The sequence below is a fragment of the Octopus bimaculoides genome, chromosome 6 (assembly GCF_046866305.1).
Source record: "Octopus bimaculoides isolate indiv1 chromosome 6, ASM4686630v1, whole genome shotgun sequence".
NCBI lineage: Eukaryota > Metazoa > Mollusca > Cephalopoda > Octopoda > Octopodidae > Octopus > Octopus bimaculoides.
Genome location: NC_142933.1, coordinates 99,812,755 through 99,832,534, shown reverse-complemented (window position 1 = coordinate 99,832,534; position 19,780 = coordinate 99,812,755). Strand labels below are relative to the sequence as shown.

Sequence of the window (19,780 nt, the reverse complement as noted above, 5' to 3'; positions counted from 1 at the left end):
ATATATATATATATATATATATATATATATATATATATATATATATATATATAAATATATATATATATATAGTATATATATATATATATATATTATATATATATATATATATATTATATATATATATATATATATATATATATATATATATATTATATATATAATATATATATATATATATATATATAATATATATATATATTATATATATATATATATATATATATATATATATAATATATATATATATATATATATATATATATATAATATATATATATATATATATATATATATATATATATATATATATATATATATATATATATATATATATATATATATATATATATATATATATATATATATATATATATATATATATATATATATATATATATATATATATATATATATATATATATATATATATATATATATATATATATATATATATATATATATATATATATATATATATATATATATATATATATATATATATATATATATATATATATATATATATATATATATATATATATATATATATATATATATATATATATATATATATATATATATATATATATATATATATATATATATATATATATATATATATATATATATATATATATATATATATATATATATATATATATATATATATATATATATATATATATATATATATATATATAGCTAGTACACAGTGAACGCAGCTGACTGAGTTTACGTTCTGAGTTCATATCCCGCCAAGATCAGCTTTCATCCAATCAAGCTCGATAAAATAAAATACCAATCAAACGCTTGAGTCAATATAAGTGACTAAATCTCTCCCCACCCAAAATTTTCTACCATTTTGCCTCTTGTATTGTTTAATTATTTATTAATTCTGCTTGTAATCTATTATGAGACAGTGGTCTTGAGTTCAATTTCCGCGGGTTTCATTCTTCCAAAGTCAGCTAAATCAATGAAATCGGCTTCGACTGCACACTTTAATACGTGTAACATTTTTCAAATGCACAAAACCACAAAAGGAAAAAAAGAAATATTCCTCATTTAACGGGAGATTGTTTCTTTTTTCTTTATATTTTGTTGCTTTCTTTTTAAAGAAGCGAAGTTGCTAAACGGATAAACTGTTGAAGTGCGAGCTCATGAGTTCAAATCTGTTGCGAGTATACCAGTTTCCAGTAAGCACTTCAATTTACATTGTTTCACCTCAATTCATTAAAGCAATTTTGATACCAATCTTTCCTAGGAACGATAACTGCATTAAACTTAGCAACGTGACTGTAAGGGGAGACTACTCTATGACAGCTATTAAAAACAAAATCTAAATACTGATCGACACTCGCAAGAGAATTTGTCTGTGTATGCATATGTGCGAGCGTGTGCGTGTGTACTGTTGTAATATCGTTATTAAGGGAAGAGTATTCAGCGGTCAGGAAGTTCATATCCTGACACAGCCATTGAAATTGTACAACCGATACAAGTAGCAACACCAAACAAATCGTCGAACATCTTTCAACTTTTTTTTTCCTGTGGTTTTGTCCAAATTCACCAAAACTATGATCAAAGACGTTCCATCTAGAAACATCGCCTTTCTGGCCTTCATTTATAAGACTATACGCTGTGATTTACATGAATTTGGCTGTTGTTTCTAACATATCCATCGTCTGCTAAATGTGCCGTTGGTTTGTAGCGACGATTTCAATCTCTTTACAGAGTATCAACTAGTTCTGAAAGATATGAACTTCGCTAAATTGACTTAACCTTATAAATTCTACGTAAATACAGAGTGGAGATCATATAGTTAATGGCGGTCTCAAGAAGACGCTATCAGTCACGTGTTCTACTAAATTTGTTATCCATACGTTCTTATCTCTATTTTCTACATTAACATAAATAATTATTTCTGTTAGCTTTCTATATTGTTATTATCTCCGTTGTTGACATGTTCGTTGTTTGTCCATGGAACAAGTGCAATATTTATTCTCGCAGTGTGGCAAGCGCCTCGGAACGAGATGTAAAAACTCGCGGTCAATTTAAATCTTTGAGAGCCGGTTTCGATTGTTATTTGAAACCAATCATCTCTTCGTTTACATCACTAATGCTCTTGAGAAAAGCATGAAAGCCACATCATCTCATTTTTCCTACTTTGTAAATTTATGATCATATACCTAAATAAAAATATTTATTTTCACGCATACACACACACATTTATATATATACATATATATATATATATGCACAGAAATCACACAGAAAATAAATTTCGTATTTTTATACATTTTAACCGATTTGTATATACTGTAATATTTTTCCGGTATTTAATTCATTTTTTTCTTTTTTATATTTTTCTTCCTTTTTGTAACAATAAAATCATTCTTAATCTTAAAATAATTGTTTTGTCTCAAATTAGTGTGTGTGTGTGAACGTATACTCAGTGCCTTCTTAAAGTATGGGCACACGGGGGAGTTGCCCGGGGACCTCACGGGTCTGGAGGCCTAATTTCTATCAATGCATGTCGCGGCTTGCTGTCGATTAATGAATAATATAGAGGCCAGAGTGGAGGTACATGGCCTAGTAGTTAGAGCAGCGGACTCGCGGTCGAGGGGGTCGCGGGTTCGAATCCCAGACCGGGTGATGTGTGTGTTTATGAGCGAAACACCTTAGCTCCACGCCGCAGAAAGTAATGACGAACTTCGACTGACTCTTTCGCCACAACTTTCTCTCACTTTTTCCTCCTGCATCTAGCAGCTCACCTGCAACGGACCAGCATCCCGTCCAGGTGGGAAACCTATAAGCTAATGAAACCGGGAGACCGGCCCTTATGAGCCAAGAATGGCGCGAGAAGGAACAAACAATATAGGGCCCAGTGTGTTTATTTGCCCAGCAGGGGTAGGAGGTCCATACTGAAGTTAATCAGGGCCGTCTTACGTCCGTCCATCTCAAGAGAACTTGGGATATTATTTTACTAAATCCAGCCACTGGATTCGCTTTGGTTCACTGAAAGGCCACAGGTGGAGCAAAAATGAAAAATAAAATTAATGTTCTGCTTTAAATCATAAATACAAGATTAGGCTGTATATGAGAATCCTTTATACCGAATATAAATGGTTATGTTTGATAGTCATTTATGACGACGATAAGTCTCTATTCGTGGAAAGACAGACTGGCAGCAACTCGATTTCCTGTAATGTCATCACTTGATTGTTTTCTGAAACATTGAACAGCGCGGATGTGGATTTTCCGTCCAGCTCAACATTTACATTCTTTCATACAAATGTGACAGCTTCTTGCAATACATGTCACAGCATTGTTTTGGTGAACTTTCATGTGACGTCTCATTCTGCCTCTGGACTAAGCTATCCTGCTGATCTGAAATCCCTCGGAAATCACATTGGCATCTATCCCTTTCGAAACCTTTATAATGAAATATCCGCCAAATACTGGCACTAAAAAAAATGTTAGCATGTAAGGGAAGCAACTCCAGACTTAACGTGATCTTAGCGCTTTATCTGTTAAGCCGGGATTCTACTGCATTTTGCGATGGTTCAGTCATTTATTCCTCCAATAATTTCTCCAGCTGAAAGTATCGAAAGTTCACAGTTGTAAACAGCGACAATAAGTGATTCGTTAAGTTGATATAGAAACTTCGTCTGATCCATGCAAGTGTGAAAAAGTGGACGTTAAAACACCTTGGGTTAGTGTCTTCTACTATAGTCTCGGGCCGACCAAAGACTTGAGTAGATTTGGTAGATGGAAAGTGAAAGAAGCCTGTCGTGTGTGCATGTGTGTGCTTATCCCCCACTATCACTTGACAACTAATGTTGGTGTTTACGTCCCTCGTAGCTTAGCGGTTCAGCAAAAGAGACCGATAGAATAAGTACTAGGCTTACAAAGAATAAGTCCTGGGATCGATTTGTTCGACTAAAGGCGGTGCTCCAGCATGACTGCAGTCAAATGACTGGAACAAAAGAATAAAAGAAAAACGTCACCAATATGCAACCAGCAGAATCCGTTTCCAAAAGGTCATAGAGAATTGGTAGCTGGTTTGGAAACAGGTAACGTTTGGCAGCCTGTAATGCATGTTCAAATAATGGTGATGGTGATTACGTTTACAAAACGAGTCATTTAGGTTCTGTGTTCACGACATCGTGTTTGCATTTTTCACAGTAACAGATTCAAATAATTGCAGAGATGTACTTGCATAGCACGTGACCTGATCTGAGATCATGTGCTGAAACAAAAACAATTGCAGCATGGAAAGTGTTTATAAGCCATTTAAAAAACACACAAAAACCGTTTGATTCACTTCAACATTTAAATTTAATTTGTCAAAATATTTTCGCTTTGAAACAGCAACCTGTTCACTGACAAAATTTCGTGTTGCATCAAATAAGAAATGTTGTAGAATCTTTAATTCTTCAAGCTGACCAATATTGACTGAACGAGCACCTTGAGACACGAGACTAACAACGTGAAATTCAGCTGTGTAGAACGTCAGCAGGTAGTCAGGCTGAAACCGTGGCTTTGAATAGAATAATGTTCCTAGGTAATGTAGAGAGGATAAATATTTCTGCTTGTAGAGCAGGAGACCACAGTTCGATCCCCCGCTGGGAAGGAAAATGTTCAAGTGCAAGGACGGCTGTGGGATTCACAAGATGCTTCCTAACCGAACAGTATAGGGCAGTCTCATTGCACAGTACATTGGGTGTCTTGTACTATAGCCAAAGGCCAACCAAATCCTTGACTAGATTTGGCAGACGAAACTTAAACGAAACCCCAGCAGTGTATGTGGGTGTTTGTCTCCCCTTGTCTTCACATCGCAACATAGTTGTCAACCAAGTGGTGTCCCTTATTTTCAATCTTTCATGAAAAACATGTCTGGCCTTTGGGGGGAAACCAGTGATATTTGGCAACATGAAGATCATCTGATCGAAGAGAATGTACTTCAGCAAATTCCATCAAAGTCACTCAAGCATGAAAAAGTGGCAGTTAAATCGATGATGATGACGGTGGTGATAGTGGTGACAGACATAAAAGAGAAAAAAAGACTTACACAATAGATCAAGAGCAATAAATACCTAATTTATTTCTTTATCATTAAAGAGATGGGAGGAAAGAAAGAAGGGAGGGTGTAATATACAAAAAAAAAAAAAGAAAAAAACTTAACCATTAAAGCAGGTTACTGAAAATATTAAGAAATAACAAAAATGAACCAAACAAATCAATATGCAGTCTATGTACGCAGATACAAAGTATGCACAAAGTATAATAAAATTAAATATACATACTCTTGAGATATATGTATATACATATATCTATATATCAACAATCAGAAATTCCTCAGAATTCTATTGTTTTTTTTTCTTTGTTGTTTTATGTGTCCAAGTGTTTTAAAGAGTTGTTTTAGTTTATGCTTTTAGAGTCATTCTGTAGATTATTTTTTTTTTTCTTACTAAGTCCCAGGAATTCATCATCATCATCATATCTTTTCAAAAAAAAAAAAAATATGTATATGTTTGCTTTGTTTTTTTTACATCATTATTAATAAAATTAATAATTTGGTAGATCTAAAAAGATTTTAGTGGTGTGAATAAAAAGCAAAAAAAAAAGAAGGGGGGTGGGGAAGAAAAAAAAAAAAAACGAGTTTGCTTCTTCATCTCCCAACGCATCGAACCAACCAAACACTTTTTTTCAGATTTGTTCATAGAAATGTCATACAATTAGTGTTTCCTTGTAAAAATGTCTAAGATAGTCGTCGGTGACTGTAATGACAGAATGCCTAAGCTACCTGTAGTTGAATTCTTTAAAATAAATCCTTGGTCTCACCAAAATTAAAATTGAACACTGAAATTGATATTTTCGCAGTGATTCCCATCTTAGGTTTGCATTGAAAATACAAGCACCACAGATACTTAAAGACCTTTCTAGGAATAGAAAATCAAAATGGGAACAACAGTTTCATTCATGACATTTTCTTCAAGCTGATATCTTTAGCTTTGTTAAAGACAAAAAAAAAAAAAAAAAGATCCTAAGAAGTTTTTAATCTGAATATTAGAAGACGTTATATTACTATTTTACTATTTTACTTGTTTCAGTCTTTTGACTGTGGCCATGCTGGAGCACCACCTTTTAGGACTTATTCTTTAGAAGCCTAGTACTTATTTTATCGGTCTCTTTTGCCGAACCGCTAAGTTACGGGGGACATAAACACACCAGCATCGGTTGTCAAGCGATGTTGGGGGGACAAAGACAGACACACAAACACATACACACATACATATATATATACATACATACATACGACAGGCTTCTTTCAGTTTCCGTCTACCAAATCCACTCACAAGGCTTTGGTCGGCCCGAGGCTATAGTAGAAGACACTTGCCCAAGATGCCACGCAGTGGGACTGAACCCGGGACCATGTGGTTGGTAAGCAAGCTACTTACCACACAGCCACTCCTACGCCTATTATCTAATATTCTTTGTAAGAAGAGAAATTTTAAACCTAAATATTAAAAAAAGAACCAAGGGAGGGAAAAGCCATTCCCTGATCTTCAAAATGCATGCCAAATTCTTAAACATAACATGAAAAACCAGGAAAATGAAGGCATACAATGATGTTTTTAGCTAAGAGATTGCATTGTAAGTTATTTCAATGAAGATATAAAATATTTATTTATTTTTACCATAATTACCCTGAAATTGAGAGAAGCAGCAGTAGCTGGAGGGGAAGGAGGTATTACGAACTACAAGGTCAATTGCTAGCTTCCCATCATTGTTGTTGCTACTACTGTGCTGCAGGTAAAAATTATCCATGTAAACAAAACGAGACGACACTTGACAGCAGTCAACCTGTTGTTCATCTCTTGTAATGAGTCATCAACTTGCCAAACATACAAAACCATTTATATATATATATATATATATATATATATATATATATATACATAATGTGTGTGTGTGTATATAGACACACACACACACACAGAGGGATAAAAAGGAGGGAAAACTTATTCACAAAATCCATTCAGAGTCCCTAACCCACATTGAATCACACACACACGCACATATATGTATATACATACATACACACAGAGACATTCTTGTACTGGTTCCAGTCTTTTAACTTGCAGCCCTGCTGGGGTACCGTCTCCAAGGGGTTGTAAGTAATGGTATTAACACCAGCAGCTTTTTAATCAATTCTAACTGTCAAACTGCAACATTATGGGACATTAAAAAAAGGGCACAAGCAACAACACCAGTCTTCAGAGTGGTGCCAAAATATAAACGCACAGGACTCAGCAAAATTTTCCCCCCACCCTTACCAAACTTCAATCACAAGTCATCAGCCAGTCCGAGGCTATTAAAAGATACTTGCCCAAGGTGCAGCACAGCGAGATAAAACCCAGTATCTACATAGCAATGCATACACACACACACACACACACACACACACACACACACACACACGCGCTCACACACAAATTTTTATTATATACACACACAAATTAAATATATACAAATTTATATAATATATACAAATTAATATATATATATACATATATATATATAGACGCAAAAAATTTATATATATATACTATATATATACACATACATACACAAATTTATATATATTATATACATATGTATATATATATAGATACAAATTTAATATACTATTATATACACACACACAAATATAAATATTTAAATTTAAAAAATAAAAAAAATGCTTTAACAAAATACTACCAATAAGAGCTTAAAAAAAAAAAAAGGAATTTAGAGAAGAAATTTTTTAAAAAGTGATTGAAAGAGAAATAGCTGTTTCATAAATACACACACACATATATATATATATATATATATATATATATATATATATATATGTATATATATACAGATATATAAATAACTTCTTTATTTGAATTCCATAGCTATCTTTATTGGGAAAGCATTTCATCCACTATGGTTTGGATTGGTCTCTAACACTAGATTTCCTCATTTTACTTTTCAGATCTAAAAGTCAAAAGGCAAAACTTTGTGAAAGGTCAAGTAAAAAAAAGAAAAATAAATACATATATATATATATATATGTATGTATATATATATATATATATATATATATTAATAATTAATAACTGGTCACTGTCGACCTGACCCGTTACTTTGCAACCAGTTTTGGATTTTTGTTGTTTCTTTTTTAAGTTTAAAAAAAGGCAACAGGTTTTTTGCAGCTGCTGGTTTTCGGAATTTTTGTCTTAAGCCGTGCTAACAAAATGCTGAAAAAAAACCAGCTTATGTAGATGTTGCATACATCCTCATACATTAACATACATACTAAAAGATCCTGGTTGATTGGAAGTGTTTTTTAAAGGGTTTTTTTTAAATTTTATTTTTAAATGGTTTTTCAAGCCAACAAAATCTTAACATTTCAGTCAGATGTGAAAGCTTTTTAAATTGTATATGTACACCTGTGTATGGTATGCGTGTGCTGCATGTGGCATATGTGCATCAAGCACCTATGTGAGTGACAGCACACTTATGTATATGTCTGGTGTGTGTGTGTGCATGTAGTGTATGATGTGCATGTGGTGTTTGTAAGTATATGTCCATATATAATCTGGCAATCAGAGTCAATTTGTAGTTAAAAGATGAATGAAATTTATAGTGATGAAGTGAATGATTGGTGGAGAAGCCACAACTTCCCTGTGGATGATTTTACAGTGATTGAATGGTAATAATATATATTTATACATATATATATTTATACATACATACATATATATATATATGTATAAATATAGCCAGGTCTATTGATCTGTTCTTTTTTTTTTGCCACCACCTCTTTCAGTGGCTGATGAGAGGAAAAAAATGTTAAAACAAAAATTCAAACAAAACAAATCTAGCTTCAACTCCAAGGCTCAACTAAATGAGCAGGCGACTGATTGCGTTCATATTTCTCCCACATACGAGTGTACAACTTTTCAAGATGACTGGCATAGAGTTTTGTGTTAAACAATGGGCTGCTTGTCCTCGCTTTCCACACTGTTGCTCGCACAGATTTCAAGCTTTTAAAAAGAAAAAAAAAATATGGAATAAATAAAATTAAATATGCAAAAATTATTTTTGAAAAACTTTCTCACTATTGCAATGCAAAGCAAAAGATCAACACAAAACGTTCACAGAGCATCTAATTAATAAATTCTATAAAATAAAATTAAAAATGAAATTCTCAATCATATTGAGTCATCCCATAAATAATGTGGTTTTTTTAATACTTTTTTTTTTTGAAAATTTAGATAAACAAAGTCATTTTTTAATCTAAAATTTCCTCTCCATTTTCTACCATTTATCTGGTAGATTTGCAAGGCCCCTCTTTCAAAATACACTTGTCCATACAAACACAGCCAAATTTATTTTGTTATATATTTTTGCTAATGCAGCCAATTTCATTTGTTTCCATACTGAACTCCAAGATGGCCTAGATAAAACTTAAGTTGCACCAAATATGCAATCATCTAGTTCTGTGTTATAGATATCTGAGTAGAGCTGATCAAAGTTAACCGTATATGAACAGTGAATAATTTGTTTTAATCATATTAACTCTGTACTTTCTAATATCAATATTTCAAATAAATAGAGTAGGGGAAAAACAGGATACTTACTATTCGCGATCAGTTCCTAAGCGAACAGCAATATGTATATAATCTTCCTTAGATTTTGCAACAAGTTCAGGACAACCCAAAGTGTGTAATTGAGAAGCAGCCACACGAGATGCTAGTGTCTCACCTGAAAATTAAATTTTCTTTGTGTAAGAAATACAAGAGTGGAATTTCACCAGAAATATAATTATTTCATCTAGTATATTCAGTAATCTCAAAGTTGATGGGGGTGAGGAGCTGTGGCTTAGTGGTTAGGGTGTTACGCTCACAATTGCAACATCATGGTTTCAATTCCCAGTCATTACGATCAGGATTCGTATTTTCAAAGAAATGTAGCACTATCAATATAAATACCAGGTCATTTGAGCAAGTCAGCTAGACAGAGTTTAACCATTTCCAGAGGATGTACTGAACAACAACCCCTAATGGGTTATTGTGGAAGTATTCTTTAAGTTGGAGGAGACCTTCAGTACACAAACTGATAGATATTTTCTTAGATTCCACACTGCACAGTAGACTCTTAGTCAGAAAGTTAAAAAAACTTCCCAGAAACAAAATTCTAAGCTTGTTCTCAAGATTTTTGCACAATGGTTATATTATTACTAAATGAACTGCAGAGGATTACCAAAGCCAAACATTCTAAAAGACAAACTAGAGTCACACTGAATGCATCAAATGGATATTATGTCATGAATACTATATCACAATATCAGCAGATTTGTGACCAAGGGTAAGAAAACATTTTCTTATCCATTAACTAGTACATAATACTAAGCTAAATTCCTCCCCAACAGAGATTCTTAATCAACAAATCAACTGGGTTAAGTAAGCAGAAACCTCTTAGAAAGCCATCTTACCTGGTAAAGTTACCATTGGAGTTCCAGCCCATAAAACATCCATGCCTGTAGTATGACCATTGCACAAGGGGGTATCTAAACAAACATCTGCAAGTTGTCCTCGACGTACATGTTCTTCCTATAATAGTCAACAAACAACGCTTTCAGAACAATTGGAAACAAAATATGAAAAGAAATTTGCCTTGTATACGTGCAACCCTGGTTGGCTACAAAACTCACAAAACTTTTCCAAATACTTTTGTAAAAAGTTAAAGACAAGAGTTATAAAATGTGGCAGTTATTTATTTAGCTAGTAGCTCAGGAAAGAATAGGATTCCTTGGAATACAAGGACAACAATGGAATCTAAACTTGTAATCATGAAACCCTAACTTCACCAAATTTGGTTTTTGTGATTTGGATTAACATTCAAAAGTAACAGGACTCACCACAAACCAATTTTGATTCCTTGTACTAGCCATTTAACCCTTTAGCCAATCAGATTTTTCTGTCAAAAGTGATACCTATTTATTCTGATTGTTTTGACAAACTAGACAATGCACCTCTTTATGGTTAAATGTAGAAAAGGTATTCAGATCTGTTATGAATAACAGCAGCCTCCCACATGTACACCCAAATATAAACAACATCCTACTTACTCTACCATGGAAAAGAGAATCTAAAACATTAGAAAGAATGAAAGCTAAAATGACAAAACACAGAGACTGACCTTCGGAGCAACATGGGAAAATATAATTCGTCCAGCAGAAAGTCCTCGACTGGTGGCTGCCTGAATAATATTTGGCTCACCAACAGCAGGGAAACGCAGTAACCACAACACACTGTTTGACACACTTTTCAAGATATCTACCCACATGTCTAATGTTGATGGGTCTATCTTGTACAGTTGGTTGAAATTGCAATAAACGACAGCATCTTCCGGTAGTCCATACTGTGACCGTGCAGTTAACATTATGTTTTCAGGAACTTCCTCACCTGTAGCAGCTTTGTTGTTAGTCTGAAATAACAATTCATTCATCTAAGGCTGTTTAAAGACAATATTTCTATTTAATATAGGTAGGGGAATTTGATATTTAAGAAACAAAGAAGCAACATACAATCTACAAAAATTGCTATTGTCAATGACAACAAAATTTTGTTACTATTGTATTTGGAGAGAAAAATTACTTTGACAAGACTGATTGAAGATGGTAATACCAAAGCTTAATACATAACAAAGAGACATTATCTGTAAGTTGATAACATGGCAAACATATTGTCGCATCTGGCTAAAGTACTTTGCAGCCTTCAAGCAAAGTACACCTATCCTCATTTATCATGGGCGTTTGGTTGCCAAAAATCACCATGCTGAATGAATTGGTAATAATTGAACAACAGAACATATGGGGGGGAAAAAGTAAGTTTACTTCCAAGACCTAAGTTGACCAGAGCATTGTGAGATGGTCACCAAGGTGTGCTTCTGCAATCCAAGCTGAAACTTTGATTACTGATCTACGTTATCACACAATCAATTTGAGAAAGTGTAATGCAGTTCACAATTAGCGTATCTTATCCTGGATCAGTGATGACTGAATCAGTGATAAACGAGGATACGTGTACTACATTACCTATTCAAATCCCTGAACTGACTTCACATGTCACTATGTCAGAATATTTAAGTACCACAAACAATCAGAAGTCCTTATACGAGTAATTCCTCCATAAAGTGTCTTCAAAAAAAAACATTAACACACTGCATGATTAAGAATAAAGTCTTAGAGTTAAGTGACTAATCTGCTGGATAAAAATCCAGGAGTTAGAGGAAAACATTGAAAATTAATGATGCTCAAACCTTTCACAAAAGGTATTATAGCATTAGCTTAAACAAAAAGCTGAAACTGACTCATGATTGCATTTTATACTGTAAGTTTACTGCCACACAGAATCAATTTGGATGAGAGAAAGTGTGTGACACCTACTTGGCTCGAGGTTAATCCATTTTGTACAATAATTCCATTAATGCATGTTGAAGCAACTTCAGTCTTAATTAGATTTTGCATCACAGTGGTGACTGGATTCTCCAAAACAGCAGAAGCAATTTGTGTACCATTAGATTTTACATCATTGGTCTCATTTGGAATAATTTTCTTATTCATCTGAGAGTGGATATAAGGAAAACGATAAATTAAATGAACAAGCACCCACATCCACACACGAAAAATACAACAGATGTAGTTTTAAAATTAAATCCCCCCCCCCCCCCAACAAAAAGTTCAAAGTTCTCATTTGCGAAAACCCTTCCTCCACCTCAATATTTTGCCAGAAGTTTATATTATTTGGCCTATAACAGATTAGAATCACTGGATGCTTCTGCAGATTTAATCTTCATGCAATATGCCAGGAACTAGTAAGCTTGGTGGAGCTTAATTAACAAGATTTATCCAGAGGTTGATTACAGCAATGATCTCGTTACTTAGCAGAGTCACCTAAACTTATTTTAATGTCCAGTAATCTTTCAACTAAGAGTGTGAGCATTCTATCATAAATCAACTTCACACAAAACTGTTTTAACATATTTCTTAAGTATTATAAAAAAAAATTTTTTTAACTGGGAAGAATAAATGAAAAAATTTCAGAACTTGTCTTTCGCTAATTAACATAAATGTAGGTACCGCAAATAATAGAAAAGGGGTTAGCATATTAAGCACTCATAAGATTAGCTCATCAGCATTTAATCTCCACTCTTCCATGCTTGCATGGGTCCGAGAGAATTTGCAGAGGCATATTTTCAACAGCTGGATGCCCTTCTTGCCACCAGTCTTCTATTTCCAAGCAATGTAATATTTCCCCAAGTCCAGACATGCTTTTCATAGAGACTTGGAAATGAACAATCTCACAATATGGTGGCCAAGAGTTCACAAACACACACTTGCATATGCAATGGGCTTCTTTCAGTTCTCAACTACCAAATCCACTAACAAGGTTTTAGTTGGCCTAGGGTTATAGAAAATATCTGCTTATAACAATAATATACAGTGATTAGCAATGCTTTTTTATCTCACAAAAAGTAAAATATCTAAACGCCAAATATATTAAACAAATATAAGCAAAAATAAAATATGCATACCTCGTTTTCACCCATTTTTATTTCAGCCGCAGACTTTAAAGGTTCCAAATTTGTACCATTGATAATTTGAATATTGTCAGCTACTTTACCGTCCTTTGTTTCTATAACAACACGCTCAACTAAATGCTGAAACATGTGCCGGTGGTCACCAATAAAAAACGTATTTGGCATATATGCCAACTTTTCTGAATATTGATTAGCCAAGTAGAGAGGAGAGGTTACTGCATCTGTAATAATATAGTCCATGAAAGGAGCTCCACTTGTTCCAGGATAACCAAGCCACATTACCTACAAAACAAATTTTTAGAAAAGTTAACTTGAATTCATTAGAAGTTACTACACTAAAAATACTTAAGCAAAATCTATCAACCATTGAACACATTTCACTTTAAAGCAGTTGAGACTAATATAGAAAAATTGTTTGACCAAAACTAAGAAGCACTGTGCATCAACTGCTAAAATGCTTCAATCATATTATACTCTGAACTAATTTGAAAGTTGTCTATGATGTGATATTTGCATTATCAACAAATAAGGATTAATTAACTGGCAATATCTACAGAACATTTTTCCATATTTCAATTGACAAAGAAAAACAATTTTTAGAAAACATTCCTGAAGTGAAGAGATTCAATAAGTAATATTAGGATAATACCAATACAAAACTTCCATGTGAATATCAATTATAAGAGATGAGAATTTCTACAGAAAAATATTTAAGTGTTTAAAATACCTATAATCTGTCAGTAAGATGAATATACTCAAGTGGCTGACAACAATGGAATTTTTGAGTGATTGAAGCAGGCAGATAATAATAGTGGTTTAAAATTTTGGCATTTGGTTGGTTATTTTAGGGGAGGCGTAAGTCAATTACATCAGCCTCATTACTCCATTGCTGCTTATTTCATCAACCCAAAAAGGATGAGAAGGCAAAGTGAACTTCAGTGGCATTTGAAATCAGAACATAAAGCTGGAAAAAACGCTGCTAACCATTTGGTCCAGCTTGCTTAATAATTCTGCCAGCTCACCATTTTAATAATCCTTTCAACGATAAGCATGGGGGATGAAATTTTGAAGGTAGAGACAAACAGCTTACACTGAATCTGGTGCTCAGCCAGTACTTATTTTATCAACCCCAAAGGGATGAAAGACAAAGTCGACCTCAGCAACATTTGAACTCAGAGAATAAAGATGGAAGAAATGACGCCAAGGGTTTTGCCCAACATGCCAACTCATTAATAATAATTCAACAATGGCAGAACTGGGTTTTTTTTTCCATCATTATGAATAAAAATCAATATTTTTGTTAAGGCAAATCTTACCTGGATTGGAGCTGGGCGGAGGGCAAACAGCTCATTGCGAGCTCCTTTTGTATAACCATTCATATTGATGAGAATGTGGATTCCATCTGCATATATTCTGTCGGCAGCTTTCCCATTGCATGGTATCTTAGTTTAAAAAAGAAACAGAGCTTGGTTAGCAAAAAAGCAACTGGATAAATATGAAAATTATTACTTTCTAAATAAATTACATAGAAATTTCAGTAATCAATGAGGCCATTAAGTCTATGAAATAGGTGATCAATATGCTTCTTAAAAAGATCTAACTGAATAAATATTTAATGTGAATTATTTACATGTCCTTATTTAACGAGTTTCATTAATAATTTTTGTGCACTTTGTAAATAGAAAAAAAAAATGATTGATTCATTGACAGAAAACTTGTGACATCCACAACAGTGAAGCTTCCACCACCACATATTTTCATCTACTTTTTCTTGTAGAGAATACACCCCTCTACATCATTTAAGATCAGGTGCCTTGGAATTTTGTTTACTGATCCCATGTTGATGGGTGTATGTAAACCTGTGTAAAAAAAAAAAACTTCCAGCACAGTCATGTATACACAAGTGATAGTCAATTTATTCTGTAGAGCTGAGGATTGTGGATGATCAATGAAGTGCAATTTGGCAATAAAAGCTGAATCTTTGATGGTATCGCCAACTTGTGTTGGTCAATTTGTGATAAATATGTCATGCTTCACTATTGAGCATTACCCCAGATGAATGATCAATGAATCAGTGACAAATGATGCTACATGTATTTGTATAATAATAACCAATTTAAATAACTGAATACATGAAAAGAAACTATGTCAACTCCGATCAAATGCAACCATTAAAAATGGTGCTACTTGTTCAAACAAACTGGCCACATCTAGCCTCTTCAATACAAACTCTAGGATAAATTCCTTAGTTCCATAACTTTTTCAATGAAGACCTCAACAGATCTAAAACACCAGCATTTTAAATGCTAAATATTCGTAAGTATAACTACGCTTGGAAGTCAATGCAATAGTACATACTATATCAGATAATAACCAACAAATTCTCACCTGTGATAAATCTACAAAATGTTCAGCTTCTTTTCCTATTTTAGCTCGGAACGTAGTTCCATCATCTGGACTCAATGAATAACAAAATATCTGCAAAAATCACAAAAAGAAACATTAAACTTAATTTTCACATAATTTATATACGAAAAGTTCATATTTCAAATTACTAGTTTCAATACTTAAAAAAGCAAATGACAAAATACTGGATGGCAAATTTCAATTACTGAATGTTTGATGACTTATGAGACAAGCTTCCGGTTTTAAAGTTAAAATTTCCTGTTAATTTATGTTCCAAACATTATGTAAATATCGACAGTCAGTTACTTAATTTTTCATTATTTTTTACATTAACTCAAAGAGTGAATTTCAACAGAAATACAATTAACAAAAAGGTAAAGTGTAACCACAGCTGGGCACAAAGAACAAAGCAGCAAACTCTATTATGGCAGTATGATAAATTAGACCACAAAATGACTATATAGTAACCAAGCATCATTTATCTCAGCCAGTATTGGCTGGACAAACATTTTACGCTAAGTTTAGAGTTTATAGTGGTTAAATCATCTTTGTATTACTAAATGCTATCAAAGGCAAATTGAATACATTTGCCTACGAGATTATCATTGTTTAACATCCTTGTCCATGCTGGCAAGGACAGGACAGTTCACCAGGAGCTGGAAAGTCTGAGGAATGCACCAAGCTCCAATGTCTGCTTTGACATGGCCTCTATAAGAGGAAGACCTTCCTAATGCCAACCACTTTGCAGTGTTTGCTGGGTGCCTTTTAAGTGGCACCAGCATTATTGAGGTCTCCAAGTACCCTGTCAGACATGAGCCTTCAACTGAGGGTGGGGAGTAGTACTGAAGGAGGTGGATTCATATCAGAAGATGAAAAGTTAAAGTAGGATAGGACTTTTGAAGGCACAAGTCTTCTTAATGTATAATCTTTCACCTGACATTATACAAGATGATCTCTTGTCTATGAGAAAGCACTACACAGAGAACATGTTAAAGTGATGAAGTTAAAAGTGAAATGAAAACCAAGAATGAGAAGGGGAAATGTAAAGAAAAACAATTACTTACTTCCACTTTACTACGCTCGTGCATACCAGGAACACTTTGCATTAAATGAGAAGTTGGATGATTGCCAAAATCAGAGCTGACATAACCAATACGTAGACGGCCATCCGGAGAAAGAACTTTGGAATGCTGGTAGGGAGGTTTATGTAATACATTAATCTGTTGACAAAAAAGAGAAGCCAGACATATTAGAAAAGTGTGAAAGATTAACATTGTAGTAAATTTTCAAATGATTAAAATTATTAATTTTAATAAACTAGTTTGGCATTTATACAAAATACTCGTACAATGATGTCAAATCAATTAGCCACAAGTCGAGAAATAGATATATGGAAATCATCAAACTGACCTTTTCCAAACAAAGGTTAGCATGCCGTGATGCAATAGCTTTCCTAACAGAATGAGAGAGCGGATAAAGCATACTATGATGAGGATGGACAGAAGGAAGTCGATTCTTTTCTAATTGGTCCTGAACAATTTGAACAAGGCGTTTCATACGGTTGTCGTAATCAGTCCAATCGCAAACAATCTGGATAAGAATGCAAAAAAATTTGTTTAATTTCAGCTTCAAAACACAGAATAAAAGTGGGGAAGGGGGACAAAAACAGGGAGAACACTAGTCTTAGGTTTCTTTTATCATACTACAATAGCATAGATTTATAATACAACATTCAGTTGGTTTTAAATACACTCCTTTCTCACCGCTGGTCTTACAACCATCAATCACCAACTTGCATTGACCAGTAATGCTCTTATTATTAAAATTATTACCACCTCTTTATATAAAATTTATACTTGTGTGTCGTGGATGGGTTTACTGGCTGAATAGAAGTAACACTATTCATGCTAAAAAGATTGATCATACAGATACAATTTCAAACATTTTATTACCATCATCATTGTAGCTTCATAGTAAGAGTGGAACCAGTTAGTTTGTGACTTACTTTCTCTAATTTCAGTGTTACAAATCAATACAAATAGCACTGAGCCATAAAACAAATGTTATCACAATAAACAAACATCTAAACTTTCAACAAAAAATTCCCATTTATATTAGCTTTTGACATTACCAACCCACCTGGGACCACCCTTGGTCACATGTTACCAACCAACTATGCATTCACCATTCTCATCATTTAACATCTGCTTTCCATGCAGGCATGGGGTGGACGGTTTTAGAGGAGCTGGCCAAGCAGAAAATTGTACCAAACTTCTGTGTGTTTTGGCATAGTTTTTACATTTGGATGCCCTTCCTAATACCAATCACCCTGCAGAGTTCTATATTTAGATAAAAAAAATATCGTGAAACATTGTACACCACCTAAGATTGTTACATTAATTTTATCTCAGAACCTTTTGGAAATTTTTCCAAATGTTTTTTTTTTTCTTTTTTATTTGTAAAGCTTTTTTTTTTCTCTCTTTACATTCCATTGTGTTGAAGCAGTCTCCGATTCTATCAGCTTAGATTTTGTAGCAACAGTTGATGTACAGAACAAAAAAAATGGTTACCTGTAAACAGTGAGCAAGATTGCAGTATGCATCAGGAAAATCCGGCTTCAACTTCAAAGCTGTCCTATAAGATGCAATAGCTTCAGGAATGTTACCAGAATCCTGCAAAAAGTGAGATAGTTTTAAACAAACCTAATTCTTCTATATACATTAAAGGAAGAGTTTATGGCACATACATACACACAAAAAAAACGCCCCTAAGAGTATATCAGATTTGTCGTAAGACCAAGTACAATTGAGTCTTAAGTTGCTGCTATGAAACATTTGAATAACTTGTGTTGTAATCCAAATGAGAGATAGTTAGTGTTGTGACACAAAATTCATTAACTTTTAGTTCACATCATCTAAAAAAACCTTGAACTCTAGTTCTGACACCATCCTCGAGTCAGCTTACAACTTCTACATGATACTTTAATATGTTAGAAAAAGCAGCCCAACCAGCCTCAAATGATATCTTACAACCTTGAAAATGCAAGACATTGGATAACTTATTCCTGGGTACACTTTCCCTAAGAGTAAGACAGGATGGTCACAACCAGAATGTTTGATTAGTTTTGGTTGAATCTAGACAGCTGGGATCAACCAATACTCAAAATCTCCAATTCTTATGTTAACAAGCAATCAGATTACCAACACTCAATTCTCAGTAACTCTTCATTCAATTACTCAATGTCTAAATTGTTTCTGTAATTTGAAATTAATACTATTGGTTCACAGAAAAAAAAATTATTTAACAAATAAATTATCACAAGAGCTGATAATGACGGAGTTCGTAATATATACACACTGAAGGAAAAAAAAAACAAAACTTAGACCCAAGCTAACCTTGTGTATAGATGCTAGATTGCTGTGGGCATCAGCAAAGGCAGGGTTAATTTGAATAGCTCGGGTATAACATTGCAATGCTCCTTGTATGTCTTGCATTTCTTTCAGTGTGTTGCCCATGTTCGAATAGGCATCAGCAAATGTGGGAGAAATTCTGGAAATCAAAAACAGCACAAGCAATTAGTACAATATATCATTAGGCACTTCACAATTCAACAGGTAGAAATGAAGGGTTTTATATTGTAAACCGATGAAAGAAAATCTATGGAAAACAAGGGTGTGGTTCTTCAAACTAATTACACACCATGGTTAATACTGAGAATTTTTCTTTTAAA

The 19,780-nt window shown here is 33.4% G+C and overlaps 1 protein-coding gene across 6 annotated transcripts in view; it reads right to left on the bottom strand.

Moving 5' to 3' along the window:
• Positions 1-8,370: 8,370 nt before the first annotated feature.
• Positions 8,371-19,780, bottom strand: part of LOC106875699 (UDP-N-acetylglucosamine--peptide N-acetylglucosaminyltransferase 110 kDa subunit) — a 64,898-nt gene continuing 53,488 nt past the window's right edge. For 2 of the 6 annotated variants that reach the window (XM_052968628.2, XM_052968627.2), the window contains exons 11-22: positions 19,446-19,599; positions 18,621-18,722; positions 17,461-17,640; positions 17,115-17,270; positions 16,033-16,122; positions 14,961-15,086; positions 13,639-13,926; positions 12,491-12,667; positions 11,242-11,550; positions 10,535-10,652; positions 9,681-9,804; positions 8,392-9,083 (exon numbers count right to left, since the gene is read on the bottom strand). In XM_052968628.2, the coding sequence (XP_052824588.1) occupies positions 8,924-9,083; positions 9,681-9,804; positions 10,535-10,652; positions 11,242-11,550; positions 12,491-12,667; positions 13,639-13,926; positions 14,961-15,086; positions 16,033-16,122; positions 17,115-17,270; positions 17,461-17,640; positions 18,621-18,722; positions 19,446-19,599 (1,984 nt within the window). In that variant the 3' untranslated portion in view covers positions 8,392-8,923. Of the gene's footprint in view, positions 9,084-9,680; positions 9,805-10,534; positions 10,653-11,241; positions 11,551-12,490; positions 12,668-13,638; positions 13,927-14,960; positions 15,087-16,032; positions 16,123-17,114; positions 17,271-17,460; positions 17,641-18,620; positions 18,723-19,445; positions 19,600-19,780 lie in introns of all 6 variants that reach the window. The other 4 variants (XM_089354366.1, XM_089354365.1, XM_014923946.3 and 1 more) reach the window with 3 other exon arrangements.